The sequence below is a fragment of the Physeter macrocephalus genome, chromosome 21 (genome assembly GCF_002837175.3).
Source record: "Physeter macrocephalus isolate SW-GA chromosome 21, ASM283717v5, whole genome shotgun sequence".
Taxonomy (NCBI): domain Eukaryota; kingdom Metazoa; phylum Chordata; class Mammalia; order Artiodactyla; family Physeteridae; genus Physeter; species Physeter macrocephalus.
The window spans coordinates 120,666,371-120,685,701 of record NC_041234.1 but is presented as its reverse complement, the minus strand read 5'-3'; the positions used below and the strand labels follow the sequence as shown (position 1 = coordinate 120,685,701).

The 19,331-nt window shown below is 63.2% G+C and overlaps 1 protein-coding gene across 1 annotated transcript; it reads left to right on the top strand.

The window, feature by feature from the left end:
* Positions 1-814: 814 nt before the first annotated feature.
* Positions 815-14,368, top strand: L1CAM (L1 cell adhesion molecule). Its single transcript, XM_007113579.2, has 26 exons — positions 815-890; positions 4,137-4,242; positions 4,483-4,685; positions 5,658-5,780; positions 5,876-6,046; positions 6,317-6,428; positions 6,565-6,749; positions 6,877-7,008; positions 7,110-7,253; positions 7,909-8,020; positions 8,137-8,303; positions 8,397-8,553; positions 8,771-8,895; positions 9,041-9,151; positions 9,405-9,602; positions 9,789-9,859; positions 10,008-10,230; positions 10,860-10,975; positions 11,196-11,397; positions 11,488-11,610; positions 11,723-11,896; positions 11,996-12,115; positions 12,215-12,370; positions 12,878-13,012; positions 13,371-13,443; positions 14,077-14,368. The coding sequence occupies exons 1-26, from the start codon at positions 815-817 to the stop codon at positions 14,306-14,308; spliced, it is 3,747 nt and encodes a 1,248-aa protein (XP_007113641.1). The 3' UTR covers positions 14,309-14,368.
* Positions 14,369-19,331: the final 4,963 nt, after the last annotated feature.

Sequence of the window (19,331 nt, the reverse complement as noted above, 5' to 3'; positions counted from 1 at the left end):
GACATGAGGATTCATCCCCCATAGATACAGACACACGAGACACACACATACTTCTGCGTGCACACACCCACTCATGAGTGCATCCCCCCTCGTGAGAAGATGAAAATGGACACACACAGCCACAGAGATCCCGATGTGCGTACTCGGCTACGTGCAGACCCACATCCACGCTGATGCCCGTAGGCATCTGCTCGCTGGGATGTTGAGCCAGGGGAGCTGATCGGGGCAACAGGTTGCTGCTGGGGAGGCAGCTGGCGGAGGAGGCACAGACAGAGAGTAGGAAGGGGATGAAAGGCAAACTGGAGCCCCAGCCTCTGCTGTCTCTTGCAGGTTGCCTTCTCCAAGGTGGGGGGGGGGGGAGGGATGGAGGAGCCGGACAGCCGGGGGCGGGGCTGGGGGCGGGGCCAGGAGCCCAGGCTCGCCCAGATGTTAGTCACTAACATCCGGCCGTTCTCTCTCCGAGGAGGCACAGACAGAGAGTAGGAAGGGGATGAAAGGCAAACTGGAGCCCCAGCCTCTGCTGTCTCTTGCAGGTTGCCTTCTCCAAGGTGGGGGGGGGGGAGGGATGGGGGAGCCGGACAGCCGGGGGCGGGGCTGGGGGCGGGGCCAGGGGCCCAGGCTCGCCCAGATGTTAGTCACTAACATCCGTCCGTTCTCTCTCCTCCCTTACCTTTCCCTTCCCTCCTCCCCTCTCGCAGTGTCCCCACCCCCGGCTCCCTCCCCAAGCCGCCCACCAGCCCCCTTCCCTCTGGCCGGAGCCTGAGCCGAGCCCGGCCGGCTTTTGCCGCGCCGAGCCGCCGGCGCCGCCGGGAAGATGGCCGTGGCGCTGCGGTACTTGTGGCCTCTCCTCCTGTGCAGCCCCTGCCTGCTCATCCAGATCCCCGAGGAATGTGAGTAACCGGAGGGAGCCTCGGCGCCTCCCTTCGCCGCGCTGGGCTTCTCTTTATCTTCTACCTCTTCACCTTCTCCCGGTTCCGGCCCCTCACCCCTCCTTTCCTGGGCACGGAGTGGGCAAGAGGTACCCAGGACGCTGAGTGCCTCTGGAAAGGACAGCGTGGAAGGCGCGGGGTATCTCAGTACCACGGACAGGGGCCAGAGGTGAGGGAGGGCTGGTGAGGTTTCAGCACCACGGACAGCGGGCCGGGCCCTGGACCCTCCTCCTCCGGGCCTCCGCGCTCTCCTTCGGCCCGCCCCACCCCTCCTCCAAGGATGGGGCGGGCAGGTGAATGGGGCCATCCCCGGTCCTCAGCTAGCTCCATCTAGCCTCGCTCCGCCTTCTGGCTTGGGTAATCCTATCTTGGGCCCCTGGTAGCCCTTTCTGTGAACTGAGACGGGAACAGACCCCTTAGCCTTCTGGATCCTCGCGATTTGATGTGTAGTTACTTGGTGGGGCTGGGGGTGGGGCTGTTGGAGTATTACCTTTGGGGGGGTCACGGGTAGGTGCGTGGGTGTTGGGGAGTGTGGCTGGAGGGTTGTGACTGAACATGAGTATCTGTGTATGCTTGTGGGTTGGCCAGACGTTATATTTGTCTGGATGTATTTGTGGATGTGTGAGTGTGAGTTTGATTTCCTATATGGGTAAGTTTGTGACTCGGTATAACCGTTACTTACTGGTCACGTCTGTGAAGGTCTGAAGGTATTTGACTGTTAACGTTAGACTGTAGTGGGTCGCGTGTGCCTGCGAGTACCTGTGGGGTGGGGGGGATGTGTGTTACCGTGATGATGTTTTCTCCTGAGAACACACCGTTGTAAGTGGCTGTTGGGCTTGGGTGTGGGGCAGCATCCTCGGTAGCTCCACTCCCTGCCCCCTCACCTTTCCACCTTTGTCTCTGAGCCTGGACCTATTGGAGGCCAGCGTCACTGAGAGATGAGCCCTGGGCTGAAGGTGGGGACTGTCCATGCCAGGAGTGGGGCAGGGGCTGAGGGAGGTGGGCTTGGAAGGCACCTGGCACTGGGGGGGGCGGGGGCAGTGAGGGTTTGGAGGAGGTGGAGAGGGGCTGGTGGGAAGAAAGGTCGGGGATGTCTCCTTGGATACACACACGTAGGTGCGCGCAGTCACGCCCGTGCCACTCCCCCAGCTGCGGGCGCACACGGACGAGCACGTGGGTAGACGCAGACGAGCCACCTGTATCCACCCAGGCACAGAGGCTCCGAGTGGCACACAGGGAGAAGTTTAGATGCAAAGGAACGCAGTCATCCACACAAACACGGAAGTGGGTGTGCGACACAAAATTGTGGCACACACAGCCTTCAGATGTACTCTGGCAAGACACACCCATGTACAGACACACGAGCGGACGCTCACGAAGTCACTGCCGCTCAGCCTGGAGCATCCACACGCGCGCCCAGACTCCCACTTTTCCGCATTCCCACACAGTGCTTGTCCTCCTCCCCTCCTCCTCTCAGTTGCTGTCAGGCCTTGCCCTGTGTGTGGAGGGACACGGAGAATTTGGAGAAAGGCAGGGAAGAGGAACGAGAAGTAGGTCAAAGACCGCGGCAAGTCTGAGGCTGCCCTGGGCACCGGCTGGCGCTTGTTATTGACCCCAAGACAATATGGCGGGCGGCCTGGTGCCTCCCTGTTGGAAGCTATCCTCCAGCTCTCTCCCTCCCCGGCCACTCCAGGCCCCTTTGTCTCCTTTCCTGCTTTCCCCATCCTGTCGCCCCTCTCTCTGTCTCTGGCTCTTGGGCTGCCTTCACTGGCCCCTTCCCAGCGCAGGGCCCTCTCCGCAGTGTCCCCAGGGAGCCCCCTCTTCTCTCCTGGGGGCCCTTACACTGAGGTCTTCAGCAGAGACAAAGCTTTCAGAGGCGGCCCACTGCTCTCCACCCTTCCCTCCCCTCTCTCCCCTCCTCACAGCCACCCTGGCCAGTGCTGGGCTGAGTCCAGCGGCACTGGGGGCAGTAGCTCTGGCCTCAGCTCCAGGGAGCTTGGTGGCAGACTGAGAGGAAGGAAGGGGAGAAAATGAGGGCTGGCGCCGGCCCTGCAGGCAAGGGACACTCAGATTCAGCAGGGCCTTTGGGAGGGTTTGCGGGGCGGGGGGGGGGGGCGGGGGGCAGCGGGGCTCTGAAGGCTGGGCCCGGGTAATTGAAAACACCGAGCTGTGCTAATTGGATTAGGAGGGAAGCGGGCTGGAGCAGGGGAGGGTGCCCTGGCTGAGGCATCCTGCGTGGGGTGGGGGTCAGTTCTGCAGGCCCTGCCAGGAAGATGCAAGGGTCTCTTCAAAGCACACTCTTTGCTAAAGTCACGGCTTTCTTTCCCCCTGCCTGCTGGAGCCGAGGCCTGGCTCCCCCTGGGCGTTGACCCACCCCAGGACTGGTGATGCGGGCTGTGTCCCCTCTTTCCGGGTCCTGACTTGCCACAGCTCTAGGCTGGCACGTGTCCCCACGTTACAGCTCCCCTGCCGGCCTCCCCTCCCCCAGGGGTGTCTTCCCGCCCCCGTGCCAGGGCCCCTGCTGGGGCGGCATGTCAGCTTTCCTCTCCCTCTCTCCCTTGCTGCCTGGATTTCTCAGATGAAGGACACCACGGTAAGTTGCGGGGAGGGTGGGAGTGTCTCCCAGAAGGCCAAGGAGAGAGGAAAAGAGGGGGTGTCAGCACGCCCCCTCCCCCTCTCCCGCTCGGCTCTCCCTGTGTGCCGTGTGCCCCGCGCGGGTTGCAGTCTTTTCTGGTTCTTGGGTCCTGTGCTGGAGGCCTGGAGGCCGCATCAGCCTCCCTCCTCTCTCCTGGGGTGCCTGGGGGACACCTTTGTTCTGTCTCCGCTGGGTTTCCTGCCTCTTTCCCGTCTCGTTCTGGTACTCCGCCCTTCCCCCTGGCCCCCGCTCTCCCTGTGAGGGGTTTGCCCCTTTTGGCTTTCCTGGTCTCTCTTTTCTTCCTTTCACGCTCCTCGTCCTTCTCTTTGGCTTCATCTCTCCCCTCTAGTTTCTTTCTTTGTAACCTTTAGTGCCGTCTTCTCTCTATTCTGTCTCCTTCCACGTTGGCCCCAGCAGCTCTTGGCCGAGCTCATCCCTCCTGTCCCCGCAACCCCGTTGCTGTGGGGCCTATAAGGCTCCAGACCCTGCTTGCCTCACCACGGAACAGGGGTTAAGGCCGCGCTGCCCGCCAGAGGCCATCCTCACCGCCACTGTCCCCACCCTGTCCCCAGTGATGGAGCCCCCCGTCATCACGGAACAGTCTCCACGGCGCGTGGTCGTCTTCCCGACAGATGATATCAGCCTCAAGTGCGAGGCCAGCGGCAAACCCGAAGTGCAGTGAGTGACCTTCACCCTCTAAGCCCTGGGGTTGACCACTGACTTTATCTCCAGCCCTCGTGTCTCCCAGGGCCTCCCAACTGCTGGGCGCAGACACCCCAGATGTCCCTCGTCACCCTTGGTCCTCGCCTGCCCCAGCCCTTCCCCGGGGCCCCCGGCGGCTTGCAGCCTTGCCTTGGCCCGTGCCAGCCCCGGTCCTGGGTTCCGGCCTCAGGCCTCTGAGCCGTTTTCTGCCCGCAGGTTCCGCTGGACTCGGGACGGGGTCCTCTTCAAACCCAAGGAGGAGCCGGGTGTGACCGTGAGCCAGACCCCCCACTCCGGCTCCTTCACCATCACGGGCAACAGCAGCAACTTCGCCCAGAGTTTTCAGGGCACCTATCGCTGCTTTGCCAGCAACAAGCTGGGCACTGCCATGTCCCACGAGATCCAGCTCATGGCCGAGGGTGCGAGGCGCTGCAGGGACCGGGGAGGGCCTGGGGCACGTGAGGGGGTCCCCAAACAGGCCTGGGGAGCTCGTGTGCGAGCCCAGCCTCCGCTGGCTGTTACGTGTGCCCGTAGCCACATTCTCCGTCCTTGCCTGGTTCTTTCTCTGCTCTTCCTGGTCGGCTCCATCTCCCCTTCCCTCTCTTCTTCTCTGTGCTCTACCCCCTCTTGGCCTCGGGGGCCTGCCGCCTGGGGGGATGCGCGTGGGCTTGGGCTTGTTGACTGACTGACTGGGCGCAGGATTGAGCCTGTCTGAGCCACTACCTGGCCTTCGGCTTCCGCCCCGTCCATATCCCCGAATTACCATCTCCTCTCTACCACTCTCGGGTCACCTCCTTCCGCCTCCGCCATCGCTCCGTCTCCTCTCCCCTCTGCTTTCCACCTCTCACCTGGCCTCTCCAGCTCCCTCCTTCCTGCTCTCCGGCTCCTCCGTCTTTATCTGTGCCGCCCTTTCCCTGGGGTTTTCCCCGCTGCATTCCATCCTCCCTGAGCTTTCTGCCTCCTGAGCTTGCACTCCTCTCCCCTCTCTGCCCCTCCAGTTACCTTGGGAACCGTTGCCATGGTTTCTGTGTCAGGATGATGGAAGGGTCTGTGGCTCCAGCATCCCTCCGCAGCTCCCCTCCCCCCACCGCTGCACCTCAGCCTTCCCCCACCCGCCCTCGTCCTGTCCTCCTGGCGGGAGCTGAGAATTGCGGAGAGTTAACCCTTCACAGCCATCTGGCCTCCTGCCCGTCCTCTCCTCTGCATGGAGGGCCGGTCTCTGCCTTGAGCCCAAAAAGGACCCAGAGTCTCTGCCTGCCTTACGTGAACTTCCTCATGGCCTCATGGGCCCTCTGGCCCACCCCCTTGGCTCTCCCTCCTCCTTTCCCCTGCTCTGCCTTGGCCGGGAGGAGACTTGAGACCCACAGCGCCAGCCTCTCTGTCCCTTCTAGGTACCCCCAAGTGGCCAAAGGAGACGGTGAGACCTGTCGAGGTGGAGGAAGGGGAGTCGGTGGTCCTGCCTTGCCACCCGCCCCCCAGCGCAGAGCCGCTCCGGATCTACTGGATGAACAGCAGTGGGTGGCTGCTGCCTGGGGCGGGAGGCTGTCAGCGGGTGTGACTCCTGGATGGGGGTCCTGACCTCTGCCCCCTTGCCTCCCCCACCCCGCAGAGATCTTACACATCAAGCAGGATGAGCGGGTGACCATGGGCCAGAACGGCAACCTCTACTTCGCCAATGTGCTTACCTCGGACAACCACTCGGACTACATCTGCCATGCCCACTTCCCTGGCACCCGGACCATCATTCAGAAGGAACCCATTGACCTCCGGGTCAAGGCCAGTGAGTCCCAAAGGCTCTGATATACCGCCCTGCTGCTCTCCCACCTTCAGGCACGGCCCATCGCATCGGTCCGGCCACCCCGGCATTCCTCGAAGACAGCTTGGCCCAAACGCCTCCCCGGGTGGTGAGGGCAGAGATGGGGCCCTCTCTTTAACCGAGGAGGAGACTGCAGCCCCGGGGGCTTGCTGGGGGGGTCCAGAGTCACCCAGCCCGGGAACTCTGTGGGCGGAGGGAAGAGTCAGCCGTGCCGCCCGCTCTGTGTCCTCACAGCCAACAGCATGATGGACAGGAAGCCGCGCCTGCTCTTTCCCACCAACTCCAGCAGCCACCTGGTGGCCCTGCAGGGGCAGCCGCTGGTCCTGGAGTGCATCGCGGAGGGCTTGTGAGTCTGGGCCCCGCCGCGAGGGGAGGGGCGGGGCGGGGCAGAGCCTGTGCCGCGGGGCAGGGCTGAGTGGCCTGGTCCTCTCTCCCCTGTGCTCTCTCCCTCGGGCCCGCCCGTGCACCGTGGCCCCGGGCAGCCCCACGCCCACCATTAAATGGCTGCGCCCGAGCGGCCCCATGCCGGCCGACCGAGTCACCTACCAGAACCACAACAAGACCCTGCAACTGCTGAACGTGGGTGAGGAGGACGACGGCGAGTATCGCTGCCTGGCTGAGAACTCCCTGGGCAGTGACCGGCATGCCTACTACGTCACCGTGGAGGGTATGGCGCCTCTGCCGGCTCCCCAGAATGCAGCACTCACTGTCCGGGGGCGGGGGGCAGGGTCTGGGCCAGGGCCGAGAGCTGGCTGCAGGCTGCGGGCTCAGGGCGGCTCTCCCCTTCCTCGCAGCTGCCCCGTACTGGCTGCACAAGCCCCAGAGCCATCTGTACGGGCCGGGAGAGACTGCCCGCCTGGACTGCCAAGTGCAGGGCAGGCCCCAGCCAGAGGTCACCTGGAGAATCAATGGGATCCCTGTGGAGGGTGAGCAGGGCCTCGGGCAGGGACAGGGAGTGAGCGCGGGGAGCCCTGGGGACGGTGGGGACGAGGAGGGGCCTAGGCGTGGCTCACCTCTGCACACACAGAACTGGCCAAGGACCAGAAGTACCGGATCCACCATGGAGCCCTGATCCTGAGCAACGTGCAGCCCAGCGACACGATGGTGACCCAGTGTGAGGCCCGTAACCGGCACGGGCTCCTGCTGGCCAATGCCTACATTTACGTTGTCGGTGAGTGCCAGCCAGCTGGACCCAGCCGCCGCCGCCTCTTTGCCTCGTAGCCCGCAGTCCATCCCTGCAGCCCGCCAGGCAAGGCCGCCGGACCGACTCAGCCAGCAGCTGGTCTGTCTACCGTGGCTGCCTGTCTCCTCTCCGGAGCCTTCCCCTTTTCTCCCCACCATCCTCCCAGCAGCGGGCTGGGGCTCATGGAGGAGAGGCAGGCTCTTGTCGGTATTTCCAGGCGAAGAAGCAGCCTCAGAGGGTGGTCTGGCGCACCACAGGTCACTGAGCAGGGCCTCCTCTCCCAGAGTCTTGGGGAAGGCTAGGGGGCTAGGCCTGGGGGGCTTTGGGGAAGAGGCAGCCTGTCAGGGGGACCTCAAATAATTGGTACGACGTGGGTGGCTGGGACGGGAGGCGCCTCTGAGGCAGAGGGGGTGGCGTGTCCTGAGGCCGAGAGAGGCCCAGCCTGGCAGGGGCCAGAGCCGGGTGCGGGCAGGCAAGATGGGCGGGGCTCTTGGGGGCCTGAGAACGCCTGGAGGAGTCACTGGCAGCTTCCGGAGGCTGCGAGCCCTCCTGGGAGAAGCTGCCCTGCCAGTGCGTGCACGCGCCTCCTGATCGCGCGTGGGCGCGCCCCCGGCCCCGAGTCCTGCCACGTCTCCTCCCTCAGAGCTGCCGGCCAAGATCCTGACCCCAGACAACGAGACGTACATGGCGGTCCAGGGCAGTGCCGCCTACCTCCTGTGTAAGGCCTTTGGAGCCCCCGTGCCCAGCGTCCAGTGGTGAGTGCCCCAACCCCGGCGGGGGGCACCATCTTCTGGCCCAGGGAGCCGGGGGGGGGGGGGCCGGGGGGCCCAGCCCACTGGCGTCTGAGCCAGGCCTGCCCTGCTCGCACCAGGCTGGACAGGGAAGGAAAGACGGTGCTTCAGGACGAGCGCTTCTTCCCCTACACCAACGGGACCCTGGGCATCCGAGACCTCCAGGCCAACGACACCGGCCACTACTTCTGCCAGGCTGCCAACGACCAAAACAACGTGACCATTGTGGCTAGCCTGCAGGTCAAAGGTCCGCTGACACCATCAGGAGCCCCTCCGGGAGGGAGGGTCAGGGTCTCTGGAGGACCCCGGAGTGACCCTCCCCTCCCGTCATTGCCCTCAGATGCCACTCAGATCACGCAGGGGCCCCGCAGCGCGATCGAGAAGAAAGGCTCGCGAGTGACGTTCACGTGCCAGGCCTCCTTTGACCCCTCCTTGCAGCACAGTATCACCTGGCGCGGGGGTGGTCGCGACCTCCAGGAGCTTGGGGACAGTGACAAGTGCGGGCCCAGCCCCAACCTGGCCTCGGTGGAAGGGGGCAGAGTGGGAAAAGCAGGACATGCAGACCTCGTGGCCTCATCCGTGGGCGGGGGGGTGCCCCACTTTGAGGGGGAAGGCCCTGGCAGGAGAGGGAAGCGTGGCGAGCAGAGTGCAGGTGGCAGGAAGTAGCGGGCCCGCGGGGGACAGAAGGACAAGCGCGCGCCCCGCCCCCTCTAGGTACTTCATAGAGGGCGGGCGCCTGGTCATCCACGCCCTGGACTACGGCGACCAGGGCAACTACACGTGCGTGGCCGGCACCAAGCTGGACGTGGTGGAGAGCAGGGCGGAGCTCCTGGTGGTGGGTGAGTCCCGGCGTGGTGTGAGGCTCGCGGCCCACAGGTGTGGGGGGCTCGGGAGCCCGGGCTTCCGTCGCAGGGCCCTTTCGGGCAGGGGCGTGGGGCGGCCGGCTTGTGAGTGGGCCCGAGATCCACCCTCTGTGGCCCTCAGGGAGCCCCGGCCCCGTGCCTCGGCTGGAGCTGTCCGATCGCCACCTGCTGAAGCAGAGCCAGGTGCGCCTGTCTTGGAGCCCCGCCGACGACCACAACGCCCCCATTGAGAGTAAGAGGCCCCCAGCATGGCGCCCCATCAGCCCTCCCTCCTGGCGGGCCCGCCCTCCTCCCAGAGCTGCGGCTCCGTGGCCGCCCAGCTCACGGAAGCACGCGCTTGTGTTCGGGGGCTCCAGGTTGCTCGCAGGAGCCTGAGGACACCAGTTGCCCGGGGCCCCCTCTCCCTTCCTCGGGGAGGGCCAGACTTTGCCGCCCCGTCACCGCTCCCCCACTGGCCACACGCCGATTACTCCACTTCTTGGCAGAGTATGACATTGAATTCGAGGACAAGGAGATGGCGCCTGAGAAGTGGCACAGTCTGGGCAAGGTGCCCGGGAACCAGACCTCCACCACCCTCAAGCTGTCGCCTTATGTCCACTACACCTTTAGAGTTACTGCCATCAACAAATACGGCCCGGGGGAGCCCAGCCCAGCCTCGGAGACTGTGCTCACGCCAGAAGCCGGTGAGCACCTGGGAGGGGCCTCGGGCGCCGGGCCCCCTGGGCTCTGCAAGGCGAGTCGAGAGAAATGACTGTGCCCGAGCTCCTCTGCTTCCGGGGCCAGAACGGCTCATCGCTCCCTTGGTCCTCGGCCTTCCTGGCCTCAGCAGGAGCCCCACAGCGTTGATGTGTTAACACGTTACTTTGCAGCCCCGGAGAAGAACCCCGTGGACGTGAAGGGGGAAGGAAACGAGACCAACAACATGGTCATCACTTGGAAGGTGAGGGGGCCCCTGGGCTGAGCTCACCCCCAGACATAAGACCGGGACCCAGATATTGCGGCTCCCCCGGCTGTCCTAAGGACCAGGGCCCTGAGGCCGGGCCGGGGGCTCTTGGCCAGCCAGCTCCCTTTCTGCTCTCCCGCTCCAGCCGCTCCGGTGGATGGACTGGAATGCCCGCCAGGTCCAGTATCGCGTGCAGTGGCGCCCTCAGAAGACACAGGGGGCCTGGCAGGAGCAGATCGTGAGCGCCCCCTTCCTGGTGGTGTCCAACACCTCCACCTTTGTGCCCTATGAGATCAAGGTCCAGGCCGTCAACAGCCAGGGCAAGGGCCCGGAGCCCCGGGTCACCATCGGCTACTCTGGGGAGGACTGTGAGTATTGGGCCGGCCCCGCCCACCCCCGGGGCTGGAGCCCGCTGCGTGCGCGCGCCCCGCCCCGCAGGGCCCCTCCCCGCCCACCCCCGGGGATCCGCCCAGGTGCCCAGCTCCTACCTCTTAATATACAGTAGTGCATTTCCTGAGAGTAAGGATGTGTTCTCACATGAGCAAAGCGCCGTTATGAGAATCCAGAAAGAACTTTACCGTCAGTGAGTTGGCATCTATAACTTTGCATCTACCTGGGTGGCAGCCGATACCCCCGTGGTACGGACGAGTGCTGTCTTTACCCCAGTCCAGGGCCCCATTCAGGATCCTGCATGGGGTCTAGTTATCCTGCTTCTTTCCTTTCCTTGAATCTAGAACGTTACCAGATGTTAAGTCTGATCATCCAGTCAAGACCTTTTCTAGTTACTCCTCCGTGTAGTTACGCCGTTTTCTCTCGCGACTAATAAGCAGCCTGCAGGGAGAGAGCCTGAGACCACGCGAACGCCCTACTCATCAAACTGCCCCGCCCCTCACATCGCATCCAAATCCACCTTCCCCCTGCGGGAGGGCAGGGCTCTGGGCTGGCCGCAGGATGCCACAGGCCCTCATCCCTGTCCCCTGTCGTTGGCCGCTTCCAGACCCCCAGGCAAGCCCTGAGCTGGAAGGCATCAAGATCCTCAATTCGAGCACTGTGCTGGTCAGGTGGTGGCCTGTGGACCCGGCCCAGGTCAAGGGCCACCTCCGGGGATACAATGTAAGAGTCCAAGGCGTAGGGGCTGGGGAGATCCCCGGGGTGAGGGGCGAGGGGTGAGGCTACCAGGAGTGACAAGATTGGGGGCGGGCTTCTGCCAGCTGCTCTCCCGGAAGCCCTCGGGTTGGAAGGAAGGCTCCCCTGGGAGGGCAGTGGGGAACACGCACCCCAGGGTCACTGCCAGAGGCCTTCTGCCCGTTCGGGGTCTCCTGTCCACCTGCAGGTGACGTACTGGTGGGAGGGCAGTCAGAGGAAGCACAGCAAGAGGCATGTCCACAAAGGCCACGTGGTGGTGCCTGCCAACAGCACCAGTGCCATCCTGGGAGGCCTGCGGCCCTACAGCTCCTACCATCTGGAGGTGCAGGCCTTTAACGGCCGGGGACTGGGGCCCGCCAGCGAGATGACCTTCAGCACCCCCGAGGGAGGTGAGCTTTGCGCCCTGCCCCCCTGCCCCGCCCTGCCCCCCACCCGGCTTGCCAGGGCGAGGACCTGCCGCTGGTCTCTGTGCCCCGCAGTACCTGGACACCCCGAGGCGTTGCACCTGGAGTGCCAGTCGGACACCAGCCTGCTGCTGCACTGGCAGCCCCCGCTCAGCCACAATGGCGTGCTCACGGGCTACGTGCTCTCCTACCAACCTCGTACGTGTGTCGTGGGCCCAGAGCTTCGGCCCAGCGCGGCTGGGAGGTTGGGTGGGAGCCGGGGGGTGGGCGGCGCTGGCGGCCGAAGCCGACTCCTCGCCTGTCCTCGCAGTGGATGATGGGGGCAAAGAGCAGTTGTCCTTCGACCTCCCGGACCCTGAGCTGCGGACGCACAACCTGACCAACCTCAGCCCCCACCTGCGGTACCGCTTCCAGCTCCAGGCCACAACGAAGGAGGGCGCTGGAGAGGCAATCGTGCGGGAAGGAGGCACCATGGCCTTATCTGGTGAGCCGGAGGGGGCTGAGGCGGCGGGCTAGGCAGCCGGGCCCACGAGGGCGGCCCGGGGGCTGCCTCGAGGTCCCACACCCTCCTCTCAATCCCCAGGGACCCCGGATTTTGGCAACATCTCGGCCATGGCTGGCGAGAATTACAGCGTGGTCTCCTGGGTCCCCAAGGAGGGCCAGTGCAACTTCGGGTTCCAGATCTGGTTCAAAGCCCTGGGGGGTGAGCGCAAAAGGGGACCGTGTGGTAGGGGGGAAGGGGGCCCAGAGGGGCGGGGGGGGGGCGCCCCCGTTCACCCCTGCTGCCCTCTCACCCCTACAGATGAGAAGCTGGGCGCTTATCTCCCGCCGCAGTACGTCAGCTACAACCAGAGCTCGTACACGCAGTGGGACCTGCAGCCTGACACCGACTACGAGATCCACTTGCTGAAGGAGAGGGCGCTCCTGCACCAGATGGCCGTGAAGACCAACGGCACTGGTGAGGGCGCCTCGGGCACCGACTGGCCAGCGTCCCTCCGTCCGCGGCCAGGCTCCAGCCACCTCAGGCCCCGGGCCACGGCTCGGCTCCTTCTCCCGGTAGCCGGGTGCCCCTCGGCCCAGGATGGAGAAGTCTGGGTCCCTGGAACGATCCCTTTCTGTGTCCTCTGTTTGAACTGTTGCCAGGGAAACCATTTTTGCAGAAGGTCCTCCTCCCTGCCCCCCAGAGGGTCCCCCGCAAGCATCAGCTACAAGCACGCTTCGCCCCAGCTTATCGCTCCTCCTGGGCCCTCTGGCGTCCAGGGGCCTGGCCCGCACCTGCCCTTGCCCAGTCCCCGGGGGTGGAGGGGTCGGGCGTGCACCGACGGAGCTGGAGGCTCTGAGGGAAGCCCGCGCACAAGGCTGGGAACTGGGCGGGGGGGCGGGCTCAGGTGGCGGGTCTGCAGCGCCCGGGAGGCGGCACTTACCCCGGGCCTGGGCTCGTTCCCCTTGCCACTCTCCCCGCCAGGCCGAGTGAGACTCCCTCCCGCCGGCTTTGCCACGGAGGGCTGGTTCATCGGCTTCGTCAGCGCCATCATCGTCCTGCTTCTCCTCTTCCTCATCCTTTGCTTTATCAAGCGCAGCAAGGGTGGCAAGTACTCAGGTAACTCCTGACCCCAGGGCTCGGGGAGGATGCTCGCGCCGAGGGCCCCCCTTCATCCCTCCTACGAGTTCTCCTTGGTCCCGGGAGCCCCTGGCGGGATGGAGTGGACGTGTTGGGGGCGGGCAGGAGGCGCAAGGGGAGTCTCTGCGCACACCGGAGCGCGCGGTAGCCAGGCCCACGTGGGGTGAGCAGTCCACCCGTGGAGGCTCCTCGGCTCCCGAGAGCCGCTGAAACAGGGCGCTGTCAGCGTTCAGAGCCCGAAGGGACAGCCTCACCTGCGCCCCCGCCTGGGGCGAGGCCCACTGTCCAGTGAGAGGCTGGGGCGGGAGAAGAAGCTGGGCCCTCTCTGTGTCCGCAGTGAAGGACAAGGAGGACACCCAGGTGGACTCGGAGGCCCGGCCCATGAAGGACGAAACCTTCGGCGAGTACAGGTGAGCTGGGCTGGAACGGGCGCCGATGGGCCGCCCAGCTGCTCACTTTCAGGCCTGACCCCGTCTCTCTCTCTCTCCTTTGTGCTGCGGGGTGCCGGCAGGTCCCTGGAGAGGTAAGGCAGGGCTGGTGGGAAGGTGCTGTTAGACTGCAGGGCCGGGAGCCTCCCAGGGCCGCCGTGCGCCCCGGAGTGCCACTGGCCTCCGCGCTCCCCCGGCTCTCCGGCCCGGCAGCTCCCTATTTCAGGGGGAAGCCAACGCTGACTCTCAGCTCCCGGGCCTGCCTGTCCCCGTCCCAGCTGCCACTGTCTGGGCTCTGCCGGGGCCACAGCTGTACAGGTACCCCTGCCCGTCTCGTCTGCAGATGGGAGCCAGGCCCCGCGAGCCCCCCACCTCCCCCAGGGTCCAGGGCACGTCCAAGCCTCGCCCCACTCGTGCTATGCATGCCACCTGCCCTCCCGGCAGTGTGTCCAAGCTCAGGGCCTCTGCCCCAATACATGCAGAGCACACGGAAGACGGAAGACGGGCGGAACCCAGGCCGCCCCCAGCCAGGCCTCTTTCCGCAGGCCAGCACCTGCCAGCTTCTGCTGGGCACGGCTGGCCGGCCTCCCACTCCCTCCCGCCCTCTCCCTGCAGTGACAACGAGGAGAAGGCCTTCGGCAGCAGCCAGCCATCCCTCAACGGAGACATCAAGCCCCTGGGCAGTGATGACAGCCTGGCCGACTACGGGGGCAGCGTGGATGTCCAGTTCAACGAGGACGGCTCCTTCATCGGCCAGTACAGCGGCAAGAAGGAGAAGGAGGCGGCGGGAGGCAACGACAGCTCGGGGGCCGCCTCCCCCATCAACCCTGCGGGGACCCTGGAGTAGAGCACAGCCCAGGGCCAGGCCGCAGCGGAGTCAGAGGCCAGGACCCCGCAGTCTGAGGCCTGCGCTGGGTCCCTGACCTTGGGACTGAGGCCCCTGCCTCTCTTCGCCAGGCCGCGGCCCGGCGCTCTGACCCCGAGCCCGAGGGAGGCTTAAGGCGGGGGCCTTGATTAACCCCCTTCTGACTACCTGGCCCCCACCTGATTGCCAAAACCCAGCTGCACCCCTTCTTGCTCCAGCTCGGGGGCCAGTCACCCACACGACAGCAGCCTTCGGGCGCTGCCTCGCCGGCCTTTGGGCAGGGAGAGGCTGTGGTCAGGGCAGAGGAAGCGGAGATGCTGCCTGCTGGGGTCTGCTCGGGACCACGGCTGGCACCTGCACCCCCAGCCATTCCTTGGCCAGCCGGGCTGGGACAGGGGACAGAACTCAGTGTCCCCACCATCTGCTCCCTTTTCTTTGCCATCCCTGCTCCAACTGGGATGGGAGCTGGGCAGGCTGGCCCTGGGTGCAGAGGAGGCCATCTGGAGAGCCCAGAGTCCCACCTGCCGGTGTCGCACTCGGCCCACCCCACCCTGCGGCCGGCTTTCAGGAGTTCCATACACACGCTGCCTTTGGTACCCACCGGACGACATCCAAGTGGCCTCCGTCACTGCCCAGGTGCGGGGCAGGCACACCTCCTCCCCCTGGCCCTGGCCCCTCCCAGCCTCCACCGTACCCCAGGACCCCTTAGCAACCGCCCGCCCCCGACCCCAGTCTGAACAGTTCCCCGCCTCAGCCTCCCCCAGCCCCACCTTGGGAATGTAAATACACCGTGACTTTGAAAGTTTGTACCCTTGCCCTTTCCCCATATGCCACTAGCGTGTAGGCAGATGTCTGAGTCTCTAGGTGGTTTCTAGGTTTTATAGCAATTAGCTTTGATGATCCCATCCCAGGAAAAATAAAAACAGACAAAAAAAGAAAAAAAAAAAAAAAAAAAAAAAAAAAAGGAAAGATTGGTTCTCCCAGCTCTGCTGCTCTCCCGCCCAGCAGCCACCGTCTCCCCATATGCCTTTGCTTGGTCTGTTGATGAGCCCTTTACAAAAAGCAAAAGTATATATATATATGTACATAAATATCAGAATTATAAAAGGCAAATAAAAACCTGGAAACAAAGAGGAGCTGTTGTCATTTTACCGGACGCCCTGTCCCCTACCGTGTTCCACACTGCGGTTCCACCTGCCCCGCCAGGCCCGGCTCTCCGCCCCCCGGGGCCCTCCAGGGGAGCTGAGCGCTATCTAGGCTCTCACCACGGCTGGGCCCCTTGTTCCCGCAGCTTCGGGCCCCGGGGGAGTAATGCTCCCCGGGCCGCCCGGCGCTCTAAAGCAGTAAAGCGTGCTTTAAACCAGTGACCAAAAACCTCTGGTGGACCCACAGAGACAGCCAGCCTACCCTAGGGATCTCTGCGTCGGTTCACTCCCTGGCTTTCCCAGGCCGGATTCCCGCACCTCTCCCCAGCCCCTGGCCTCTGCACTCAGCCGAGGCCTTGGTTTCATCTTTAACTGAGCCACTAGAAGCCGCCAGAAGAGGCCGTCTTTGCCCGTGTTCCCACCATCAGATCTGTTCCCAGCCCCAGACCTGAACGCTCTGTCCTCCGGCCCCTGTGGGTGAGCCGAAGTCTGAGGTCAGCGCACCACCCAGGCACTGGGTCCCGCTCCACCAGGACCCATCAACGATGGTTCTCCCGCTATGTCTTCCTTGCCTTTTCTGTATCTCTAATTTTTCTGTCCCTGTTGATCGGTTCCATGGGCAAACATGCTGTAACAGCCTCATCACTAAAAACCCCCCCTGCGAACACCACGCGCCCCTCCAGCTCTTGCCCCGCTTCTCTGCCCCTATTGACCGCTCCGTCCCTCAAGAGCTGTCTATGCTCATCAGCTCCACTTAATCTCCACCTGTGGCAGCATCTGCTTCTTGTCCCCAACACCTGTCTTCTTCTTGTTACGTAACAACAGAATTTCGCTCAGCTGAAGATACATCTCCCAGACTCCTTTGCATCTAGGTAGGGCCGGTGGAATGTGAGTGCAGGGGCAACCTCTGGGCTGTGCCCTTAAAGAAGCACCGTGTGCCTTTCCCTGCCCGGCTCCATCTCCTCCCCAGCCTGAGAGGAGAGCCATCCTGCACCGCTGAATGGCACCTGGCTGTTGAGGATGGCAGAGCAGCAACATAAAAAGAGCCTGGGGTCCTGCTGAGGTGGAGCTGCGTCACTGCCCGCTCGTGACGTCATCCCTCCCGTTCATTGCTGGGGGGTATCCATCGTATGCACGCGCCGCAATTTGCTCATCCAGTTGCCTGTTGGTGGACATTTGGGTTGTTTCCAGCTCTGGCTATTCTGGGTACAGTGGATCTATGCAGTACGGGTTTTTCGGTTTTTGGGTTTTTTTTTTGCGGTACGCGGGCCTCTCACCGCTGTGGCCCCTCCCGCTGCGGAGCGCAGGCTCCGGACGCGCAGGCTCGGCGGCCACGGCTCGCGGGCCCAGCCGCTCCGCGGCCTGTGGGATCCTCCCGGACCGGGGCGCGAACCCGCGTCCCCCGCATCGGCAGGCGGGCTCTCAACCGCCGCGCCACCAGGGAAGCCCTCTTTTAGTTTTTAGAGCAATCCTATGAGGTGGGTACTTTTTTTTTTTTTTCTTTTTTTGCGGTACGCGGGCCTCTCACCGTCGCGGCCCCTCCCGCTGCGGAGCGCAGGCTCGGCGCCCGTGGCTCACGGGCCCAGCCGCTCCGCGGCACGCGGGATCCTCCCGGACCGGGGCTCGAACCCGCGTCCCCCGCATCGGGAGGCGGGCTCGCAACCACCGCGCCACCAGGGCAGCCGTATGCAGTCCGTTGGGGGGTGTACCCTAGGAGGGGCGTGGCTGGGCCAGGTATTAAGCCAGTGTCTCTTGAGTCGCAGCCCACTTTGTCGTCCTCTGCTTCCTGATGCCTGAGCGGAGGCTCTGCAAACCACACTCCTGCTTTGCCAGCTGGCCCCATCTTGGCTCTGCTCTCGCAGGGCGTTAGAGGGAGACTGCAAGGCCAGCAGGGGAAGAAGGGATGTGCGCCTTCCTGGGAACATCACCTCGCGAGTCCTCTTCATCCTAGCTGTCAGCAGCTCACTTGCATGGCGCCAGCTGAATCCAGTTTTCAGATTTCCCAACACTTACAAAAACGGCTTTGTTGCATCCCGCTTCTGAGACACCAACACCAGGCAACCAGTGTCCGTCCTCCTCACAGGTCTGGGTCCCCGCCCCCTGGGGCTCTTTTCTGAGCTCAGAGACCCCAGCACTAGCTAGGCTCTGCCCCCACTCAGACACTGAGTGTCACCGATCAGGGCCCCTGTCCAGGCTGCTAAGTTTGAGGAGTCGCAGCCCCTTCCCCTCCTTCCAGGCTTAGGGGCTGTATGAGTTTGTGGGGCTGCTGTAGCAAAGGACTACAAGCTGAGGGGCTTAAACAGCAGAAATGAATTGTCTCCCAGTTCTGGAGGCTGGAAGTCCAGGATGAAGGTGTTGGCAGGCTTGTGCAGGGCGCTAGGGAAGGACCTGCCATCGTTTCTGCTTCCTGATTGGATCTAGGCTGATGGAGAAACTGGTAACGGGGGTGGTGTCAGGAATCACATCCTGAGAGGGGCGTTGGGGATGGGTTTGTTTGCATCCTTCGGCTTGAAGGCACCCTTCACTCCTCCCCACCCACTGCCCTGCCTTTCACATGAGAAACATGGAGAGGCTGGGAACTCATCTGACCCTGGGGTTCTGCAACCCGCACAATGAAACGTTGTGCTTGATTTGCAGCACTTTCAGCTACACGGCTACAAAAAGTAAGAGAATTTTTAGGGCTGTCGTGGAAGCTCTCTGATGCTTTGCAAGGGGACACCTGTTCTCCTCAAGACCCGTTGCCATTAGACCCATGACTAAGGCCCAATCTTAGCATGCTCTGGGGGGACAGGCACAGGCAAGAACCAGGAGGAAACAGCGCATACACCAAAAGAATAGAAAGATTTTTGCTAGTTAATACTGGCAGAAATCTGGGAGAATATGTGTGGGAGTGGATTCTAAGGATGTTATAGCAAGAGGATGGAATGTAACATTGGGTTAGACACAATTTATTGAGCTGGGTGCATTTATCAGAGAGTCAATATATTTTTTAAAAATTTTATTTATTTATTTATTCTTTTTTTTTTGGCTGCGTTGGGTCTTCGTTGCTGCGCGCGGGCTTTCTCTAGTTGCAGTGAGCGGGGGCTGCTCTTCATTGCGGTGCGCGGGCCTCTCGTTGCGGTGGCTTCTCTTGTTGCGCAGCACGGGCTCTAGGCACGCGGGCTCAGTACTTGTGGCTCGCGGGCCCTAGAGCGCAGGCTCAGCAGCTGTGGCGCACGGGCTTAGTTGCTCCGCGGCGTGTGGGATCTTCCCGGACCAGGGCTCGAACCCGTGTCCCCTGCACTGGCAGGCGGATTCTCAACCACTGCGCCACCAGGGAAGTCCCCCAGAGTCTGTATTTAATGTTAGCCCATGCAGCTGGAAGGGATTCTAACAGCCTACTTGGTTGGTTGACTTAAACTTGGACTCAACTGTGGCCTAAGTTCAGTGATATCAAGACGCCAGAACAGCCGCGGCTTGACGTAGAGGAAGGAACACAGAGATGTGTCCTGGGGGAGCTGCAGGTATTTGTGTCTTGACCTTGAAAGTTGCAGTTGTGATAATATTGCTCACAGCCCCATTTGTCTGTTTGAGTCTGGGCAGAAGGTGGATGGATCTTGGAGAATGACTATGGATTGATGTCAACTTCATCAGGCAGTGACTCCAATTACAGCTGCTGTTCCAGATGTAGTCTCTTTACTGAAGCAGTAAACACACAACCCCTGGCCCCTGGTACGCAGCTCTTGCCCTATTGACTGTTTTACTCCATACCAATTTGCAAAGTCCACCAGAAGCACTTTGTTTTTACTTAGCAGGGCCAACAGTGCACCTTAGGGCCATGTCACCTCTCCTCCTCTCTGACATAATGTAATGCTCAGAGA

Excerpts from the sequence above, each read along its gene's own strand:
- L1CAM (XM_007113579.2), top strand. The coding sequence starts at position 815 with ATGGCCGTGGCGCTGCGGTACTTGTGGCCTCTCCTCCTGTGCAGCCCC. Across the intron at positions 7,009-7,109 it reads CAATGGGATCCCTGTGGAGG|AACTGGCCAAGGACCAGAAG; the intron begins GTGAGCAGGGCC and ends CTGCACACACAG. Across the intron at positions 8,554-8,770 it reads GAGCTTGGGGACAGTGACAA|GTACTTCATAGAGGGCGGGC; the intron begins GTGCGGGCCCAG and ends CGCCCCCTCTAG.